The sequence below is a fragment of the Molothrus ater genome, chromosome 3 (genome assembly GCF_012460135.2).
Source record: "Molothrus ater isolate BHLD 08-10-18 breed brown headed cowbird chromosome 3, BPBGC_Mater_1.1, whole genome shotgun sequence".
Lineage (NCBI taxonomy): Eukaryota > Metazoa > Chordata > Aves > Passeriformes > Icteridae > Molothrus > Molothrus ater.
Window position 1 is genome coordinate 85697571 of NC_050480.2, and position 20061 is coordinate 85717631.

The 20061-nt window shown below is 35.7% G+C and overlaps 1 protein-coding gene across 1 annotated transcript in view; it reads right to left on the reverse strand.

Moving 5' to 3' along the window:
* CSMD1 (CUB and Sushi multiple domains 1) overlaps window positions 1-20061 on the reverse strand; it is a 1073317-nt gene that overhangs the window by 383308 nt on the left and 669948 nt on the right. Inside the window, 1 exon segment of the mRNA XM_036380277.2 lies at window positions 4240-4352. Coding sequence (XP_036236170.2) covers window positions 4240-4352 — 113 coding nt within the window.

Sequence of the window (20061 nt, forward strand, 5' to 3'; positions counted from 1 at the left end):
GCTGATCCCAACAACCTCCCCAATGGACAGGCAAAATTAGGTGCTTTTGGGGGTGCACTCAACCTTTTCTGGCCCCCAAATCCACTCCACCACCAATGATATGGCTGGTATAGAACAGCAACCTTGCCCTGCCCACACAGATGCAGGGCCTGCCTCCTCTGCAGCCAGGACAGCGAGGCAATAAAAAGCTCACCTATGCACACACAGAGGATCACAGGGATATGGTGGTGGATGGGTGAGACAAATGCCACCTCTCCCTGGCCTTTCTGCAACCACTCTAGATCTGTCACCACAGGTGCAGAAGAAACAGAGAGTCATGGGCAAGTGGGGAAACCAACACAGAGACCCAACCTCTACCCCAGCCTCCCCAGGGCTGTCCCTGTGAAACCCAGTCCCAGGAGCTAGGGCACAGCTCACTCTAGGAGCTCTCCAGTCACTTCAGAGACCCAGGAGGGGCCTGCTCAGGGATACAGAGCTCATTGTGAAGTAAAAGGGAAGAGCGTTTTGGTATTCCACAAGGATAATTATGGAGTATTCAGGGAAGGAACCAACATCAGGGAAAGGAATGGATTAAATTAGCACAAGAGGTGTGTGAGATCAGAACAAATAGATTGTAATAAATTAATAATAAAAATATAAAGATGTCAGAAATATATTTGTGTATTCATTTTGAGCGGCAGCTTTTTGTGGGGGGGTAGGGGTAGCTTCTGTGAAGAGCTGTCAGAAGCATCCCTCATGTCCAACAGGACCAGAACCACATGGTTCCAAGACGGACCTGCCACCAGCTAAGGCTGAGCCCATCAGCGATGGGGTAACATATTTAAGAAGGAAAAAAGTCACAGTGCAGCATTAATAACAGCCAGAGAAAGGTATGAGAATATGTGAGGGTTGAGCCTGATTTGCTCATGAAAGTACCTGGTGAGTGATACTTTGCTGTCCTTATCTCAATACATTTTCTCTTACTTGTCTTGGTGAAGTAGAGGAGTGAATGACTGATATGGTGGGCACCTGGCATCCAGCCAACATCAACCCACCACAGTACTTATGATGGAGTGTGATGCAAATAGACAAGCTTGTGATTTTGTTTTGTGAATAGCATTTACACGTGACAGCTACCATAAAAAATCTATATAAGGACTCTAAAGCACAGCTTAGTGTCTGGCAAAGCATAAAGGCTGCTTTCATTAAATATCTAGGGACTGCAATTAAATTTACTGACTTTTCTATTTCCCTGAAACAATGGTCTATTACAGCACAATTATACATCTTCACCACACACACATGAATGAACCAAACAAGCAGTCACAAAGAGACAGCACAAATTGACTTTAAAGAGCTATTCTTTCTAGCAAGCAGCAACAGGAGAAGGCAGTCAAAGTAACATTAGAAAGTTCAGTCCCAAATGCCCTGGGGACAGCTGCTCAAGATTTAAAATTTCTGAGAAATTAGAAGAATCACAAAGATTCCTTCAGTTTGGTCTGGTAATGAGGGCTTATCTATTAGTAGAGTGTTAAATAGTTACATAAAAAAGTCTATATATTTACTTCATGTGTCTCAAAGACAGGATAGCTCAATATATCAACACATCAATCCCAACTACATGTGTGTATTCTGAAACAGTCTGTTTAAACTATTGGGAATAGCTGCCCATAAGCAAAATGTTTCTTGGAGGTCACAGAGTCATATAGCTGGCAATGCAAGATTTGCTCAGAGGACAAATACAAGGATTGTGTCTGGAGACAATCAGACATTGGAGGCATTCTTTCACTGCTAGGTTTTGCAAAGTCTTGTCTGTTGCTAGACTTAGTTTTTGTGGAATTTTATTTTTTTTGTTTTATGATCAGTTCAAATAATTATTTAACTTGAGAGAAGTACCTAAGATGGAAATATATGTCAAGGCTGTTGAATTCTAGTAGAAATAAGTTTCTGAAAGCAAAAACATAAGGGAGAAGCTCAAAGTGCTGGGACATTATAGCCTGGAGAAGAGAAAACTTGGGGGAATCAGAAGTAGATCTTATTGGTGTGAATTAATACTTGTGAGATGAGATGGTGTTCAGTCAGTGGAGCCAGAGTCTTCATTATGATAGCCATTGAGAAGATGGGAAGCAATGAGCAAAAATTGAAACTCAGGAAAACCCACTAACTAAAAAGTGAAAACCTTTTTACTCTGAGGGTAAACACTGGCACCTGTTGCCTAGAGAGGCTGCAGAGTCTCTAATCTTGGAGAGTATTCCAAACCCACTCCTGACCCAGTCCTGTGCAGCTTGCTTTAGGTTACCCTTCTTTGAGAAGGACACTGGGCTAGGTGAGCTCCAGAGGGCTCTTCCAACCTCCGCTACTGTGCAATTTGGGGTACTAGTAGATTTCTCTAGCTGAAAATATTGTTACTTCTGCTCTGTTTTCAAATACACATAATATAATTACTAATGCTGTGTAATAAAAAGAACTTAATGAAGCAGTTAGATTAACCTGTTTTTTATACCACTGTGAATTTTCATCCTTTGGGTCTTGAATTCTTTCTCTGATGTTTTAACACAGTTTATGTTTATACCACTAACATAGGAATTTATTTAATTGCAATTGAGTCTGATAAGATAGATAAGTAAGTCATGATCTCTCATGTAATTCAGAAATCTTTGTATTAAATACAGTAAAATGTATAAACCTGCAATTCATAAGAATGATTTTAATTAAGAAAGGAAATTTCTGTAATTGTAAAAATTTGAAGTGCAATAATTTCACATGTAATTCAAAGTATATTCTACATCAAGGAAGTTCACACTTTTACCCAATATCTGATGTATTATGCAGATCAAGAGAGATACATCTGAAATAACCATCTCTCTGGATATTTCCCAAAGGTTTTAACTACTTGGTGAGTATTTGTCTAGAGATAAGATATATTGAAGAAGAACAAAAATTGTTTTCCAGTGTATGTTACATCATCACAAACTTCCTCCTTGTTATTCTGTTGATTCATAGTTTTCTGGTGCCTCAGCAGGACAAATCACAATGTTTTTGTGGACCCCAATTGACAGTCTTAAGACCTTAAGACACAGAGTTAACATAAGCAGTGCATTTACATTCATAGTACCCAGCAGTGGTATTATATATGCATCCTTGGTAAACTTTGGAAAAAAAATGTTTTAAGTGCAAAGGTTCACATACTTATGCTGAGTTGCCAAAACGAAATGGAATTTCAGATTTTTTTTCTGAAATGTTCAAAATATTTTTAAAACTAAAAGGACTATGCATATTAAATGCTTTTGTTGCACATGCATGCCATAGTCACCAGAAAACATACAGTTGTTGCAATGTATTTGTCATTTCAAAAATTATGGAGGTACCACAGTTTCAGGGGAAAAAATACAAATGTTTAAATTCCTAAAGGATTTGATGCTGTGGGGGGTAAAAGGGTTGAAACTGCATATGTAAGTGCAGAATTTGAAAGCACAGATAAATTAAGAAGCTTTTCTATATATAGTATAACTATAGTATAGTATATTTTATTTCTATATAATATATGGTATATATATAGTATATATATTATAATATATAGTATATGTATAGTATATATATTTCTATATATAGTATAACTACCATGTCTTTCATCTTGAGTAATGATTTATAAAGTACAAAAATCAATAAAGAATCCATTCTAAAAAATTGCATTTTAAAAAGTATCTACATGAACATAAATAGAAATGACAGCAACACTGACATCCTTTTGTCTTCTTTTGAAGTTGTATATGCAAATATATGCAGCAGCCTGAAATATAATCTGTACTATACTATGGCTGAGTCAAATTTCCAAACGATGAATGTAGCTTCTGGATAAGAGTTAGGTTTTGAATAATGAAGGAAGACAATGTTTAGATAGAAGCCTGCCTTTGTGTGGAAGTTGCATTGACTTTCTGCAAGTTGCATTCCAGGCATGTTTTTAAAGCAAAGATCAGACTGACTGCAAAGAAATTTATTATGAAAAAAGTGAGCAAGCAAATACATATTTAGAGCAGACTGCATTGTGAAGCACACATACTTTTTCCGAAAGTAAATCCCTAGAGATGTCTGATCACACAAGGAAAACAGATAGCGTCAGAGCAATAGTTACATAGTAATAACAAGAGTCAGCTTTTTACTGTGTCTGTGATATTTAAATATAATTATCAAATTCCACCACCACTTTAGTGATGCCTTAAGGTAAAGGGCTTTTTAGGCATGCTTTTATAGGTTTCCTACCTTGAAACTGAGCATTAAATCCCTTTCGTCGGTGATTGCTATCAGATGTAAAATGGAGTCGTAACCAGTTCTTACTGCTGATAACTGGAGAAGGTAGATTCATACCACTCAACCTGGAAAAAGAAAAAAAAAAATCTAATATTAAAAAAAAAATTCATGTGTACACCACTTTAAGGAGAAATCCCCCTAAACCTCAAAATATATTAGATCACAATGATTCGCTGTCATCTAATCTCAATGTATTACTAGTTAATTAGCTATTGTGTTGAGAGAAACATGAGGGGGCTTTTTTCTCATTACAGTTATCCCTTTTATGCTTAAAACTTGTTTTTCTGAAATATTTTTTAATGAATTAAAGAAGAAAACCAGTCTTATGAGAGTGTGTGCATGCAAGTGTAGGTGTGCATGCATGTGTCAAAACATTCAGCAGAAAATAAGCCTATTCAGTGATGACAAGGTCTCATCATCTGACTCCCTGCTGTGGGATTTGACAGGAAGTCAAATCGCAAGTATTAAGAAGTGTTAAACAAGGGTTATGGATGCTATCTAATTTTTAGTTTGAGTGGTAAGTTATAGGTATACAACTATGCTAGTAGAATTGATTTTGTGTGTATTAAGTCCAATCCACATTTAATAAAAAAAACAGAGAAGTCTAAGCACAACAGTGGGTATGAAGAAAGTGCACAAAGAATTTTTCTAATACAGTAATACAGGCAACAGTTCCTTGGCCCACACTGGATTATTCCGTTGTCATTCATTACACCACACCACTATACCATTTGTTAATGCAGTAGCTACCACAAAGAACCTAATAGGATGTAAATTCATGTCTTAGTTTACCAGAGGGTACCCTTTTTTTTTTTGTTTTGCATGACCATGCTCCAGATTTCAATTTTTTTTTTTCCCTGAATAGCTCTGGAGAACTAAACAAAATTAAGTTTATACTTTTAAAAAATGTTGATTACTTAAAACAAAAGTCAAACTGATGAATATCAGAAATTCCCAGCTAAGATATAATCTGTGTGAGAGGAGATTTACCAGTGCTAAAGTAGACCCAGTACATATATTGGAGCTAAAAAATAACCAAACTGAAATGGGATTTAGTCTCCCTCCAAAATTAATCAGCATAGTGAAATAGATGCCTTTTTTTTCATCACAGTATGAGATATCAGAGTTTCATTAAATATTCCAGATTAATAGGAAACTCATGATGTTAAGAAATAATGTTCTGGAGAAGTCTAGCTAGAACCATGGCTGAATCCCTTTAATTTTTTTCTGCAGTAGAGCAAGACCAATATATTGAAATATAGAGGTTTTTAATGGATGGGGTTTTTTTCCTACATATGACATGCAGACTAAATCAGAGAAATTTCATTTTAATTTATAATCTCATTTTCTTTATCTTCTTGTTAATAACATACGGAAAACCCAAACCTCACTTAAAAACAGTTTTGATTGAAAAAAATGGTTGGTCTTTTACACAAAGATTTACACACTTCATTTTAAACATGGCATCAATAGTTCTTAAAGGTGTTCATTAAAATATTCAGACCTAGAAATTTCTACATCTCATTCAGATGGACTTTTATACTTTATATATTCTTTCAGACACACTTTATATTATAGCACCACTCTAAATATTTGTAATTACAAACTAGTCTTTTCTGTTTCAAATCTACTTAGAATTTGGGTGTACCTGTAGGAAGTACCAAGATATAATGAAAAGGAAAAGAAAAAACAAAACCATATGTGGAATACAGAATATATCTTTCCTAGTATCTCTTAGCTATTGTCAAAATGTATGCTAAATCTAAAAGTTTTTACTATACATAGGCTGTACTTCATATCACTGAACTGACAGTTCATTTGTCCAAGTACAAAAGTTACATTCTAGAAACACTGGTTTAGGGGTTGGTTTTACTTTAAAAAAGAAATATACAAGTAGTAACATTCTAGCTAGTACATCCAGACCTCTGAATTTCAAAGCTGGCAAAACTCTAGGCTGAAATATTAAATTGTAATATGAATTACATTGTACATCAATACAAGATTAAATGAACATCATTATAAAAGCATGTTCAGAGCAGATCTTTCCTTAGTTACAGATCTAACAAACAGATATTTCCCTGACACACAATACGCAAGATATTTTCATGTCTGTGTGAACTCTGCAAGGTTCTAAACAGTCTCAAATATCCCCATAATACTAAGAAATAATAGGAAAATGACACTGAGAGAGTATTCAACACAACCTATTTTAGCACAGCTCTAATTTAGCTACATAATTTCTTTTATACTGAACTCTAGATAAGAGTATGTTCTTTAACAGCAATGCTGTTTATGTTTTAGTTGGAGAAAGTGAGAAAGGGTAAAATATCTTAGTGGTCCTTGGAAGAAAGTTATAACTAGTATATGGCACAGTGGTGGTTGATTTTTTTCTGTAAGGTTTTTAAAACCTCTTCACTATAGTACACAAATTAAAAAAAAAAAAAAAAAAAAAAAAACAACAAAATCTGGGAGCATTAGCTGGGAATCCTGTATCTGACATGTGGACATCAAAAGTGATGCCCCTACACAAAGTACTTCACTCTTATAGCATTCATCTTGTGTAGATGGGACTTCCTATGGAAAATTTCAGTTTCCAGTAATGGCAGATCCAAAAGTTTGTGAATACAGTGTAAAATTCCTCTTTACATGTTAATTGATCATTTTCATGGAATTTCTGAAGGATGGGCAACCAAAGCTGTGTATGGAAGAGAGAGGTGGGCAGCATGGTTACTGAATAAAGTGGCAGATCATCCCATGAATTGATACAGCAGGCAGATCATATAATACTTCACACAGAAGTTGAAGTATTATATGAAACTGTTTTTTTTTTCTTCTTTCTTATCTCTAGGCGTTTTTTGGGTTTTTGTTATTTTTTTAAAATAATGGAATAGGAGACAAACTATTTCCATTGCACAGTAAATATCAAAATTAAAAAAAACCCAATAATAACGTGTATGTTCCTCAGAGAAAACTAAAAATCAGTAATGTCAAGGACAGTTGGATTCCAGTCCTACAAACCAGAATATTATACCTACAGAAAAAGACACAATGTGGGGGAAGGGTCCATAGAACACATGTTCTTTGGTATTCTGGTACACAAAATACAAGTCCATGGCCAGAGGATCTGCTTTCAATTTAGCTGCTCTCATTCACCAATAGAGAGGCTGGACACCACTGCTCAACAGATTCCCAAGGTGACATTCTCCAGATGGAATGATCCCTCCCAGTCCCACAAAGAACAATTTCCTCTGAGCTTGACCAGCTGAGAGGTGCATCATGTACCACAATTTGTGACTAAGTGTGCACATGTGTGCTCGTGCTACTGCATGTGCTCCCTCCGACTCAGTATAGCCTTTACTATTACATCATACCTTTTTAGTTGAATATTTATGGAAAATAAGCAGTTTGGTTATGTCCATATTAGTAATTGAACAGTGGCACTTCATATCAATTTCTTCTTAAGAGTCTACACTATTTAAGTTTAAAACAACTGAAAATAATGGAATCTTGGAATCATAGAATGGTTTGGGTTGGAAGGAATCTTAAAGATTATCTGGTTGCAACCACCTGCCATTGGCAAGGACATCTTTCACTAGACCAGGTTGCTCAAAGCCCCATCCAATCTTGCCTTGGACACTCCAAGGCTTGGGGACTCCACAGCTTCTCTGGGTGACCTGTTCCTGTGCCTCACAAGACTCATATTGAAGCTATTCTGCCCATGACTGGTATGTGCTCTCATGGGATCAGTGTAGGCAGCTGAGTAAACCACAGGATCCCAATAGGCACTGGGAATGTGACCACCTCTTCTGAGGTGTTCAGGAAATACTAACAGGCAGGACTTGTGCTGGTAGGTTGCTACAAAAGAAAAGGTGCAACTAAAGCAAAGTTGTCTTTATTTCAAGTGCACATACATAATATTCATTCCTGTGGCATATGAATAAAGGTAGAGTAATTTTAGCTCAGTTTAGGTGTTATATCTAAAATCATATGAAGGCTTGGAACTACTTTGTATCAGACAAATTATTCAGATAGGATAAAACCCCCCATATTTCTAATATCAAAGTTTTCCTGAGAAGATTTCATGCTTTGATCCCTATTAACGATTTCTCCAATGCTGTCTAAAAAGAATATTGAAAGTTTCTCTGTTCCTTTTAGCTGAAAACATTTATTATATGGGAAGTAATAGAAAAGAAATTAAATTCCTCATTTATGTTTGAATTCTGCCTCCACTATGAAAATTGTAATGCATTTTTGAAACTGATTTTAAAGCCTAGCATAGATAGTCTTGAAAATCTTCCCTAGCCTAGATAGATAGTGACAGCTAATCTAAATTACCTCAATCAAGTTGTTCAAGAGAGAACACATATATACGTATAAATAATGTTATTTATGCATTTTCTGGAAATAGTTGGTTTGACTTGCAGAGTGTTGAGTTTTCATCTCCTGTACTGATGGCAGCCAGGACTTTATTTTCTAGGACCAGGGGGTTAAAAATTCAAGTGTCACTTGGACAAGTGACACATTTGAATGCTCTGGGCTTAATGGTATTTGAGGCCACGCACTGAAAGGGACTGAAGGAAACATCAAATAGCTGTTTATTCACTGAGTATCAAATACTCAGTGATATGTCAAATAGAAACCCTGTGAGAAGAAAAGAAGCAAACAGAAAATAAGTTTTCAAATAACATTGTAAGATAGTGCATTTACCTGTAGACTTAGAATGAGAATTGCACATGGAACCTAAAATCTCTAATTTCTGCATACTAGATGTTGCACTGTGCTCTACTGAATAAGATAGATTTGCAGGGAATTCCTGTGCCTGTTCCAGCATCATAAAGAATTAAAGGGCCAGGTTTTGAGAGTCTTATAGGTATATTAGTATCATACTATACCTATGCTGGCAAACACTGCATCTTACAAGAAATAATGAGAAATAATTAAACAACCCCATCTATTCTTCTTCTAAATCTGAAGGCAACCAGGCTGCTGCAGGATCAGAGACAGCAGAGGAAACTCTTTCTGTTGATCATTGTGAGCTGCAGACAAACTTTTTCATGTTATACTACTTCAAGTGATGTTTTAATTTCTATTCTTATTCCATCATTTCCTCACACAGACACTAATCTACTGTTTATGCAAGTAATAAGATATTCTGTTTCATGCAGGCTTGAAGGAGTAATGTTTTCCTTATGTACAGTATGTCAGATATAGGAACAGAATGTCCTTTGAAGTCTATTGCATTACCAAGAGATTGTGATAAGCTTTATCAAATTTATTACTAACAGGATTGCCACTGAAATATTTTTTGTCTTTCCAGTAGTTATTGTTTGACTCAAATTCAGGTATAATAAAACTATTTCACACTTAATTAAGAGGACTAATCTAGAGAGGTGTAATTTTGGTTTTGATTTTGGATCTGTTAATTAAACAATTATTGCTTTTGTCTGAAGAAATAAACCAAATCTTGTCTCTTTTAACAGGTTCTTGACATTGTTTTGACTATAATAAACAGATAATCTTATCTTATAAAACAACTGACAGTTCCGTTTCATGAAAATGCAGGAAATAATTAAAGTGGGTTTGGTCAACTCATCTATCCTTATCTTTCTAATTTAGCTACTTTCACAAACTTCTATTAAGCCAACTATATATATAGTGAGAGTAATATTATTGTTCAAAACAACAATAACCGTATTGTTCAAAAATACAGTAAAATATAATAAAATTAATTGAATCTAGTCCATATAAATACATGCTCTGTAAGGACTAGTTCAGATAAAAAAAAAAAAACAGAAGCACTCTAACAATCATGCATCAGTTTTGAATACTTCTGCTGTTTCTATATTCACTTAACCACAGAAGTATTTGTATTCCCTAGAATGTATTTATTTATTTATCTATTTATTTATTTTGAAAATAGCGCAAAATATTGTCATGGTTTAGGAATGGTATTCCCCAATTTAGTTCTCCCACCAAGACTCCAAACCACACTACTGCTCATTTGCTTCCCCCTTCTCCTTTCCTTCCCGCACCAGTGGAATGGAGTTGAGAACTGGAGGCATAAAATGTGAAGATCATGTGTTGAAATAAGAAGAATTTACTGAAAACAGCAATGAAATAGGAACAGTAACAACAACAATAGTAGTAGCAAAGTATACAAAAAAAAGAGGGTGATTCATATACAAAATGCTCATGGGGACCCGAAGGCAACAAACAATGGCATACAATGACAACATATTTTTCATCATAGTCTTCTTTTTGGATGTCAGAGTCCCTTATCCCTACCCTCAGCAATGCCCTGTGATACAGAATTACCTCACTGACATGCCCACAACCATACCCCCTACTACTACTGCAAAAAAATTAATTCTCTCCTGGCTGAAACAAGCACAAACATTTAATGAATTTCCGTAACAGGTCTCTGGGTTAGGAAATTAAGAAAGAAAATTTTACCCTAATTTTCAGCTGAGCGCTATCTTCCATTTTGCACTCTTCTTCTGTAGATACAGATCCAAACAAAAACATTCAAGGATCGTCACTCACTAACTGACAAAATAACAGGAGATAGTTTTTCAAGGCATACAGTATGATTATTGCAGCAAACAAATTAAGACAATGCCTATGCCTATTTATATACATAGTCTCTCTGCATTATCTATATTCTATATGTAAATATTTATATTTAGTGTAGATATATTAAAAATAATATTAGAGGTTTATTACTTCAAACTCATTGTCACACCAGGATGGCCAAGGCTGTATCAGGTATTAATAGAGAGCAAGTAATGAGCTGCTTTAGCTGTAAGTAAATGTGTAGCTTTGCAAACTGTGTTAGAGGGTTAGAGACTGAAACATGCATACTGTGGCTGCAGTTTCACACACATGAGATGCTCTGACAAGCAGCGCCTGCCTAAAAGAAGTGTGATGCTATTTTCTGTTCTTCCTTCTCCTGCATTTCCTACTCCTTCCTTAATCCTTTGCTTCTGTATTGCCCTTCTTTACATGCATCAGCTTGGATTCTTGCTGGAATTTCTGTGATCTTATTTAAAGACTATAATCGAAGAAAATTATCCTCTCCTCCCCAGTCCCTCCAGGTGAGACATCAGTGTGCCATTTTAGCAAATTAAATTGCTCATGGAAAAGAGAAACAAATCAGAGCTGGCATGAATTCAGTGTCAGGAGCACAGGAAAAGCAAAGTGAAATGCAGCTGGAGGTCACGACTTGGGGAAAGGAAGAATTTATAGATTAGTAAAAATGAGGGAACAACAAAATATAAGAAGGGATAAATAGGCTAACAATTTAGACTATTTACAATAGCAATGAAGTGAAACAATACTTACTATGCTTGATAAGTGAGACCAGGTTATCTCCTAAATAAGAACTATCAGTTAAACATGAAAAGTGTAAATCCTCTCTTCTTTATGTAGTATTTGAAATAAAAGACTATTTGTAACAGCTAACATAATCTACAAGAAATGAGTTCAGAAGTGGGGAGATGTAGAGAGGCAGTGTGAGGTGTTTCTTATTTAAAGTAATTAGAGCCAGCATGATATTTCTCTGCCTACTTCCTTAACCATGAGCTGTTATACTGGAAGTTACAAATAAATACCTCTATTTGCATTGTACCTTATTACCACTTCGGACAAAAATGAATTCAAACCAATGGATATGGTTCTGGGTGAGCTTTTTTTCACCCTATCTTAAAGACATAGGAAGACCTTAGCAAGTCTTAGCTTGCTAAGTACCCCTAGAAGCTCTCCTGAGAATTGTTCAGAAGAACTGGATGTGTTCCTAGGAAGCTCAATGAGATTGACAGAGCTGTTTCCTGAGGTGAGTCAGGAAAACTAATGACTAGTAGTAATACAGAGGGCACTCACTGTAAAGGAAAAAAAAATGACAAACATCTAAAGCCCTGATGGACCACAAGGAGTTTGCCAGAGAATTTTATATCAAATACTTCTATCAGTCTGAGAAAATAGTTCAAATGAAACACAGAATTGATGAGTGTTAAAAGGATGCAAGAAAGGAGAACACTGATGAGTAAGGGAATAAGTCCAAGAATAAGGTTTCACCATGGCACTATCAATTTCAATGATTCAGATACTTTCACCTGAGTAGTCTAAAAATGCAGTATTTTTTTAATTTGCTGTTATCCTTCACATTGAGAGTAGAAGGTTTAACCATTAATAAATGAAAGAATGCAATGAAAGTTCCTCTTTGAAATGAAATAACCCAATATTAAATAAAATATGATGTTCCATAATTGTTTTATGTGGCATTACTGAGTAGTTATTACATTCCTTAAGCTCGTTCCTAGCTTCATTGTATTATTAAAAAACACTGTCCAGTATATATTTTAGATTAATGTTTCATATGGAATGATTCTTAATGAAAGAAACATAAGACTACTTTTCCTGTGATGATGAATTTTGAAAATTTTATTATCATTATTGGTCATTATAGAACATTTTGAATCTGACAAAATATTGCTTACTCACTTTGCTCCCTTCTCATGGCGCTTAGTTACATTGGAACAGGCTGACAACTTATTTAAAACTAAATCAGGATAACAATATAAAATTCTTTCAGGCCATATCTTTTCTTTTTCCCTCAAATGAATAACGTTTTAAGTGATAAGGCCACAACCACGCTGGTAAAAATGCAAATGTAAGCAGAAATTTTATATATTTTCCAAAAACATACTCAAATCATACCATCCCAAGATTAGCTTACATTCCTCATGTTGTCTCAGTAGTCTACATGTATGCTTAAAAGCCCTTTGCCCCAGTAAAATGAGGAGATAAGGCTTCAACTTATCTAATTTCAGTTGTTGGCAGTGAATGGCATCCATCTGTAAGAAGTTCTTTTTATAGACAATGGAGAGGAGTAAGTATTTTAGAGTATATATCATTTATTTTAGAGGTATTTTAGACTTCCACATTAGTTTGAAATTAATCTCACCTTGGAATGCAAGAGCTACGGTGAAGGGATCGGTAAATATCTAAACCTGAGCATTATCCAAGGCAAATAAATGGTATTATAATTCAGCTTATGGGACATGACATAACTCAGAAGGCAATTTTTTATCCAAAGGCAGATTTTGTGCACAAAAGTACCCAGCATCTTGTGTGTATTTTGACATACGTCACAGTGCATGTGATAGTTGCACATACTTTGTGTTTGGCTAGAAGCTAAAGCCAAAGGCAAGAGCTTTTTATATTTCGTAACTGGTGTTTGGAAAAGAGTTTTATTAAGAACATCTGTTTGTTGATTCAACAGTGATAGCAAATACTTTTCTTGATTACTGTTGTAATATTTAACTAACATCATAAGGACAATATTCCATGGCACTCTGAATATTGTTCCTTTGGAAGATTAGTACCACTCTCACTCTGATGAATAAAAGAACAATAATTCCTTATATGTTAGGATTCTTTCTGATATATGGCTTTCATTGTCCAGTAAAACTGGAACATTAAGTTCTAGGACACCACAATCAATTAGATTTCATTGTTTAATACAGTGATATTCCACCCAGGCCCTGATTTCTACAAGCCACTTTTCTGTAGCATTCAAGGAGTTCAGAACCAGAGAAGATATGCTGTAGGGTCCTGAGGTTAAAATGGTAACTATCATGAAGGGAAACAACTATTTAAAACAAGCTGACAATTGAACAAATATGAAAGTAAACTGAAAGCATTTTAACTACTACAAAGATATAGTAATTGAGTACTTCAGAGATAAAAATTCTGCTTTAAAAGTTGCTCCACAGCTGAGTGTTATTATTAACGCTGAAATGATAAAATGTAGTTCTTATAGCACATAGAGAATTCTGTTTATCAGAACTGCTGTTCTAGTGTTTTTACTGCAATTATTCAGACAGGCAATTTTGCTAATATTCTGAAAACTCCACAGTTTTTACTGTGTTCCCTGTATTCCCTGTACTGTTTTACTGTATTAATCCCTTAACAAATTCTTTAGTGTCCCATATTGAGAAAACTTTAAATTCTTCAATAAAATTCAGAAACCAGCTCATCTAAACAGGAGTTTCCAATTTTTAATTTTTTTTATTTCTGTGCTGGGTATGCATTAATTGGGGAGAAGGGAAAGAACCAACCATGAAAGTGATTTTTCTGAGAGGACCTATTAAAGGTTTCCTCCGTGCCTGGCAAAAAACAGTTGCCAGCTGCCTTTGAAGAATAGGCATGCTGATAAGCCAATTAAAGAGCTGAACACGCCTTTGTGACACTCACATTTTAAACCAAACAAGCCCAGGAAGCTCTCTCTTTCTTCTGGCCTTAACCAGGTAATGAGACGTAGCCCAGGCCAGGCTCGCCATGACCCACTCGGCCCAGTGCGGGCGAGGCCGGGCCCCAGTGGCTGCCGGGCAGGGGGAGAGGAGCCATCGGCCACTGAGTCCCAGCTTGGCTGCCGAGGTCCTGGCTCTCCCCCGGCATGGCCACTGAAAAAAAACCGCAGAGGAGGCTCGCAGCCCACGCAGAAAGCAGCCCCATGGCTGGAATTGAACGCAGCTGGAGCCAGAAAACAGCCATGCAGCCAGAGCAGCCGCTGCCATTCTGGCCTGAGCCCCCTGAGATTCTGACACAGCCCCCCCCCAGCACAGCCAGAAAATCCATCACGGCGAGCCCTCCGGCCACCCCCGGCAGAAATCACACGGATCACATGCAGGCCTGGGCAAGATTAACTCTTTCAGTGCTGTGAAACCCCCAAAACAGATGAGACTTGCAGATGCCAGTCCTCTCTTGAGTGAGAAAAAAAGAACAGAGTGAACACACGTAGAGAAATAACAGGAAGACACCAAGGAAGAAGTCCAGGATGGGAGGGGAATGAGGAAATGTCTTGGTCTTAGACTGAAATTCTTCTAGTAAAGCCATGGTAATGGACTGTAATACACTAGAATATCCCTTTAATTAATGAAAAAAGCATGGGGGGATGGAGTGTTCAAAATGTAGACATGAGCAAATGCATCCATACTGAGGCAAGCAGATTTGAACCAGCTGTAATCCAATGAGAAGGTTGAACAGAGAGATAAGAGTGATGAAGACTCTTTGCCTCCAGGGAAAGAAGAAGATCTCTGTTCCCAGTGATGAAGATGATTTCAGAGACGGATAAAGAGAAGCTTTGCTTTTGAACAGCTCATCCTTAAAATAGTACCCCATAAGTTAAACATGGCAATGAACACAGCTGTGAGAAGGCTGGCAAAGATGGGAGGGACTTAATGATTGCAGATTTCCAGGCAGCTGCTATTCATGGAAGTTAAAAGCCATGAGAGAACTGTTTCTTATGCAAAAGTCTCCATGACATGGTGAGAGACTTCTCTCCCTAAGAGAACTGATGAAAGACTATTCTAAAGTGGTAAACTGACTGAAAATACCAAATTTGTCTCTTTATGTTGTCACTGGGAAAACAAAAGAAAAGTTGGGAGGAGAAGTGTTCTGAACGCTTATTCTGATTTCTCTCTTTTATTTTTTTTTCTTTTAGTTCTGTTAATAAAGTTTTCTTTTACCCTTCAAAATTTGAGCCTGGTTTGCTCCTTCTCCTAAGCCTTGTCTCACTACAGAAAATGAATAAATAAATTTAGTAGGGGTACTGGCATTTGACCAGTGCTAGACCCACTACAATGGGTCAATGGGTCTTTAACCTTCAGTTATTGTGAATTACTAATAGAGGATTAAGATCTAACAAGATGCAATGCAAAAAGCAGATGTATGAATTAATGGCCAGTAACCATCTACCTTATTATACCTGTTCTGGAAAAACTCACTTAAATGATACAAAAACAATATCCAGGGCAGTTTTTTTAGGTACATCAAAGTATGCAATAAGGGATTCTTAAGTACCTCAGGTATCTACTGTATTTCTGTGTTGAGAAAGACTGTTCTGTAGTGCTCTACAATATTTTTTCATTTGTGGTTGCTGCTGTAAGATTTTCAAAATAAAATAAAATATAATTAATTGAAAAATGGTTTTCCATTCCATGCAATTAATTTAATTTCATTACTTTAGTAACTGTTCTGCATTATATATTTTATATTGGATGAATTGTTCTGTTTTTTGTTTTAATGAAAAGCTTCAAATATGCCATTTGCCTGTGTTATAAAATAACTAATGAAAAATAGAAATCCAGGAGAAAAAAAAAACTGATTTAAAGTATCATTGGAAGTACTACTTCATTTTTTTTTTCCTTAGACTTTCATTTGCAGAAATTACATTGTCTGTTCTGACTAAGAAAAACCTCCACAGATTTCTGTATTTAAAACCTCAGTCCAAATGTGGGGATGTTTAGCAATAGTCTCAAAAAGATGACTTGGGAATATTTTTAAGAGCTCCTTTAGACTGTGCCTTTCTGCAGTAACTCTTGGGAATGATTTTAGGATCAATCAATCTGACATGTTAGATAATAACAATTAAGGAAAATAATTGTTTCTTTATCTTCTTTTATGATTCTCTATTATTAATCTCTTAGACCATAAATCAATGAAATCCTCTTATCTTACAACAGATTTAAACTATATCTGGTAAAAGAAAAAAACACATTGGTTCTCAGTTGCACACTGGAGGGAAAAGGAGCTGCCAATAGACAGAATTGCAGGTCTTCCAGGGATAAATCTATACACAGCTTACTTTAGTTTCTTAGAAAAAAAAACAAAAAAAAAAAATCCCCAGAAAACTACCAGCACCAGGAAGGAAAAAAAAAAAATCTTCATGCATTTCCTTTTAAAAACTTTATCAGACTTCAACCAGACCTGGGGCCCCCTGGCATAAGAAAGACCTAGACCTGTTTGAATGGCCTTGAACAGGGAGCACCTGACCTCTGAAGACAGCTGAGAGAGCTGGGCTTGGCTTGTTCAGCCTGGAGTACAGAAGGCCCCTAAACACCATGAAGAGGGCCTAAGAAAGATGAGGTCAAACTTTTTAGCCAGGCCTGTTGCAATTGGACAAGGGATAATGGTTTTAAGGTGAAGGAAGGTTAATTTAGATTAGATACAAGCTTTTCAAAATAAGGGTGGTAAAGCACTGAGATAGGTGTGCAGCGAACCAGTGGATGCCCCCTTCCTGGAAACATTCAACAAAACATTGGATGGGACTTTGAGCAACCTAATCAAGTTGAAGATGTCCTTGCTCATTGGAGAGGGGTTACACAAGATGTTCTTTGAAGGTCCCTTCCAACTCAAACTACTGTATTTGAAAATAACCTAACTAACAAACAAACAAAGAAAAAAAACCCAACCTCTAAATATTATACATTGAAACCATATTTAATTGGTGCATCTGTTCAATATTTTCCTATTTTAGCTCTCCATTATCTGATAATCATGTCATTTATCTTTTAACTCTTTTATTTTTGAAACTTGCTGGGTGAAAGATTATTCATCTTCCTTCCTATGATTGAAATAGAGTTAGTAGAAATGACTCTATCAAAAATTAGTCACAGATGCTACTTCAGAAAAATTTACTGTTCGAACATAATATATGATATTACTATTAAAGACATCTATATTTAAGAAAAATTAGAGACCATTAAAAAAGAAATCATATCTAAATTCTGTACTTGATAGAGCTACTGCAACAATTAACATTGTATTTCCAGGTACATTCTATGTTTAATATGTCAGTGTTAACAAACAGCACAGCCTATATCTGACTGAAAAGACCAGGCAATCTCAGATCAGTTTTTATGGAGCGATGATTAGCAAATTACAATGCAGGTCTGAAAATACTTGATCTATACTGAATTCCAGATGAATTCCTCATGCAGTGAGCTTGCAATATTAGCTCCATGTGGCATTAGGAGTTTCTTTGCGTCCATAAAAAGGAGTATTAAATGTTTCTGTCTGAGAATACTGAAAACACAAATATATTTTGTGTTATAAGTTTTAATGTTTTATCTGTTAACTGTGTAAAACAATATGGTTGCTAAGATGCTGACAATTAGCATCTTTGAAAGTCGTATTGTCTTGTACCTTCATGTGCATATAGTTCTGAATTCAGATAAAGAATTTGAAAATTTGAGTGTGATCAGCAAATATACTACTTGGATGAAACACTGTCATGACTGCAGCAAAGCAATGGTAATACTGTTAACATTAAAAACAAGCAAGTAAACCAACCCACCACGTAGGTGTAAACCTCACTACATGTCCAAATGATATTATTAGTACTTCTAAAATATAAGTTTTTTTCTTGGGATCAAAGCTTTGTGCAGGTCTATCACTTTTTTTCCTAAGGATGCTAAGCACTGAGTTAGACAAAAAACAACTGCATTTACTCATTTCAGTGATGGTATGTGTTTCATCGATACTGCCAAGTGGTAAAAGTTAACCTTGCTGGGTTTTGTTGATACTTGGATTAGATAGAGCTAAGGCAAATGTTTACATCCTTACTGTATCTTGCCAAGCAAGTTGATTTATCTGCATTTTTAACTTGTTCTCCTTACATTGACCACACTGTTTTGCACTTAAGGTTGTATCAAGTAAAAACCTCTTTTTGTTTTCTTAAGTTATCCTTGGGTATCAAAAAGTAACTATTTCCACTTGAAACAAAAGCTTTGCTCAAATAATAAAGCTAATGGAGAACAACACAATTTTCTAGTAATATATTCCCAGCTGGCTTGGTTCTGGTTTTGTTTGTTTTGTTTTCCCAGTTTGAACACAGAAATTTAAAATACTGGTTAAAAACAACAAAAAAAAAACCACCCTTGTTATTCCCCCCAAAATACTGTTTGGTAATTATGAGAAAATAACTGTAAACAGGAAGGATCACACAATCCCTATACTTAATGGGAATTGACATTTAGGTACCCACCTTCACAAAACTTGTCTCCCTTATCTGAAATTACAATATAATGAAATAAAATTTCTGAGCTGTATCAGCAGTAGAATGTGACAAAGAGTACCTATGACAGCTTGACAGAAAATGTTGGCTGCACCTTGTTTAGACGATATTTCAGCCTAACAATGAAGAACTTAAATTAAAAAAAAACAGAACTTCCCAAAACTGATTTAAAACTTTTCCATTTTATGAAGTGACTAAATTTTACTTTAGAATATTGTTACTGTGTAAAGAAAGTAACATTATGTTTTGTGGGAGTTCAGGATTTACTACTTGGTAGATTGTTAAAAAGGAGTAATATGAGATGGTTTACTGGTATCTCCCAGATGTCACAGAAGACAAAATAAGCTATAGGACAAGTTTTTCCTCAAAAATACACATCTATTCCAAAATTAAATCTCCCCCCTGCCTCTCAAACCAAACTTACTTGCATGTGGCCTGTTAATGCATGGCCTCAATACCCTGTTAACACAAGCCTCAGAGTATCAGGCACGAGATGCATTCTATTTTTGTAGACATGACCCTTCTGAATTACATGACAGTTTTATTTCCAAATAAAAACAAATAAAGAAAGAAAATACAATGGCCACAGAAAAGCTTAAATGCCAGAGAAAATTAGAAAAAAAAAACAATGATTCCTAAGAGATGCTTTTCAAAGAAATGCTATGGGAATTCTGGTTCTAGACATACTTAAAACAGTGTTATTTTCAGGTGATCTATTGCTCACACCAATATAAAATTATTTGCCATGTTGGTTCTCTTGGGTGAGAACTCAGGTGGGAGAGAGAAAAATCTGACCAAACTGTAATCAGAGTGCAACCACACAATAGCTGTTTACAATAACATATATACTGGAAGCCAGGTGAATGTCTACTTACTTTTAAATTTGGACACAAGATGTATTCAGTTTCCTTTTTGCT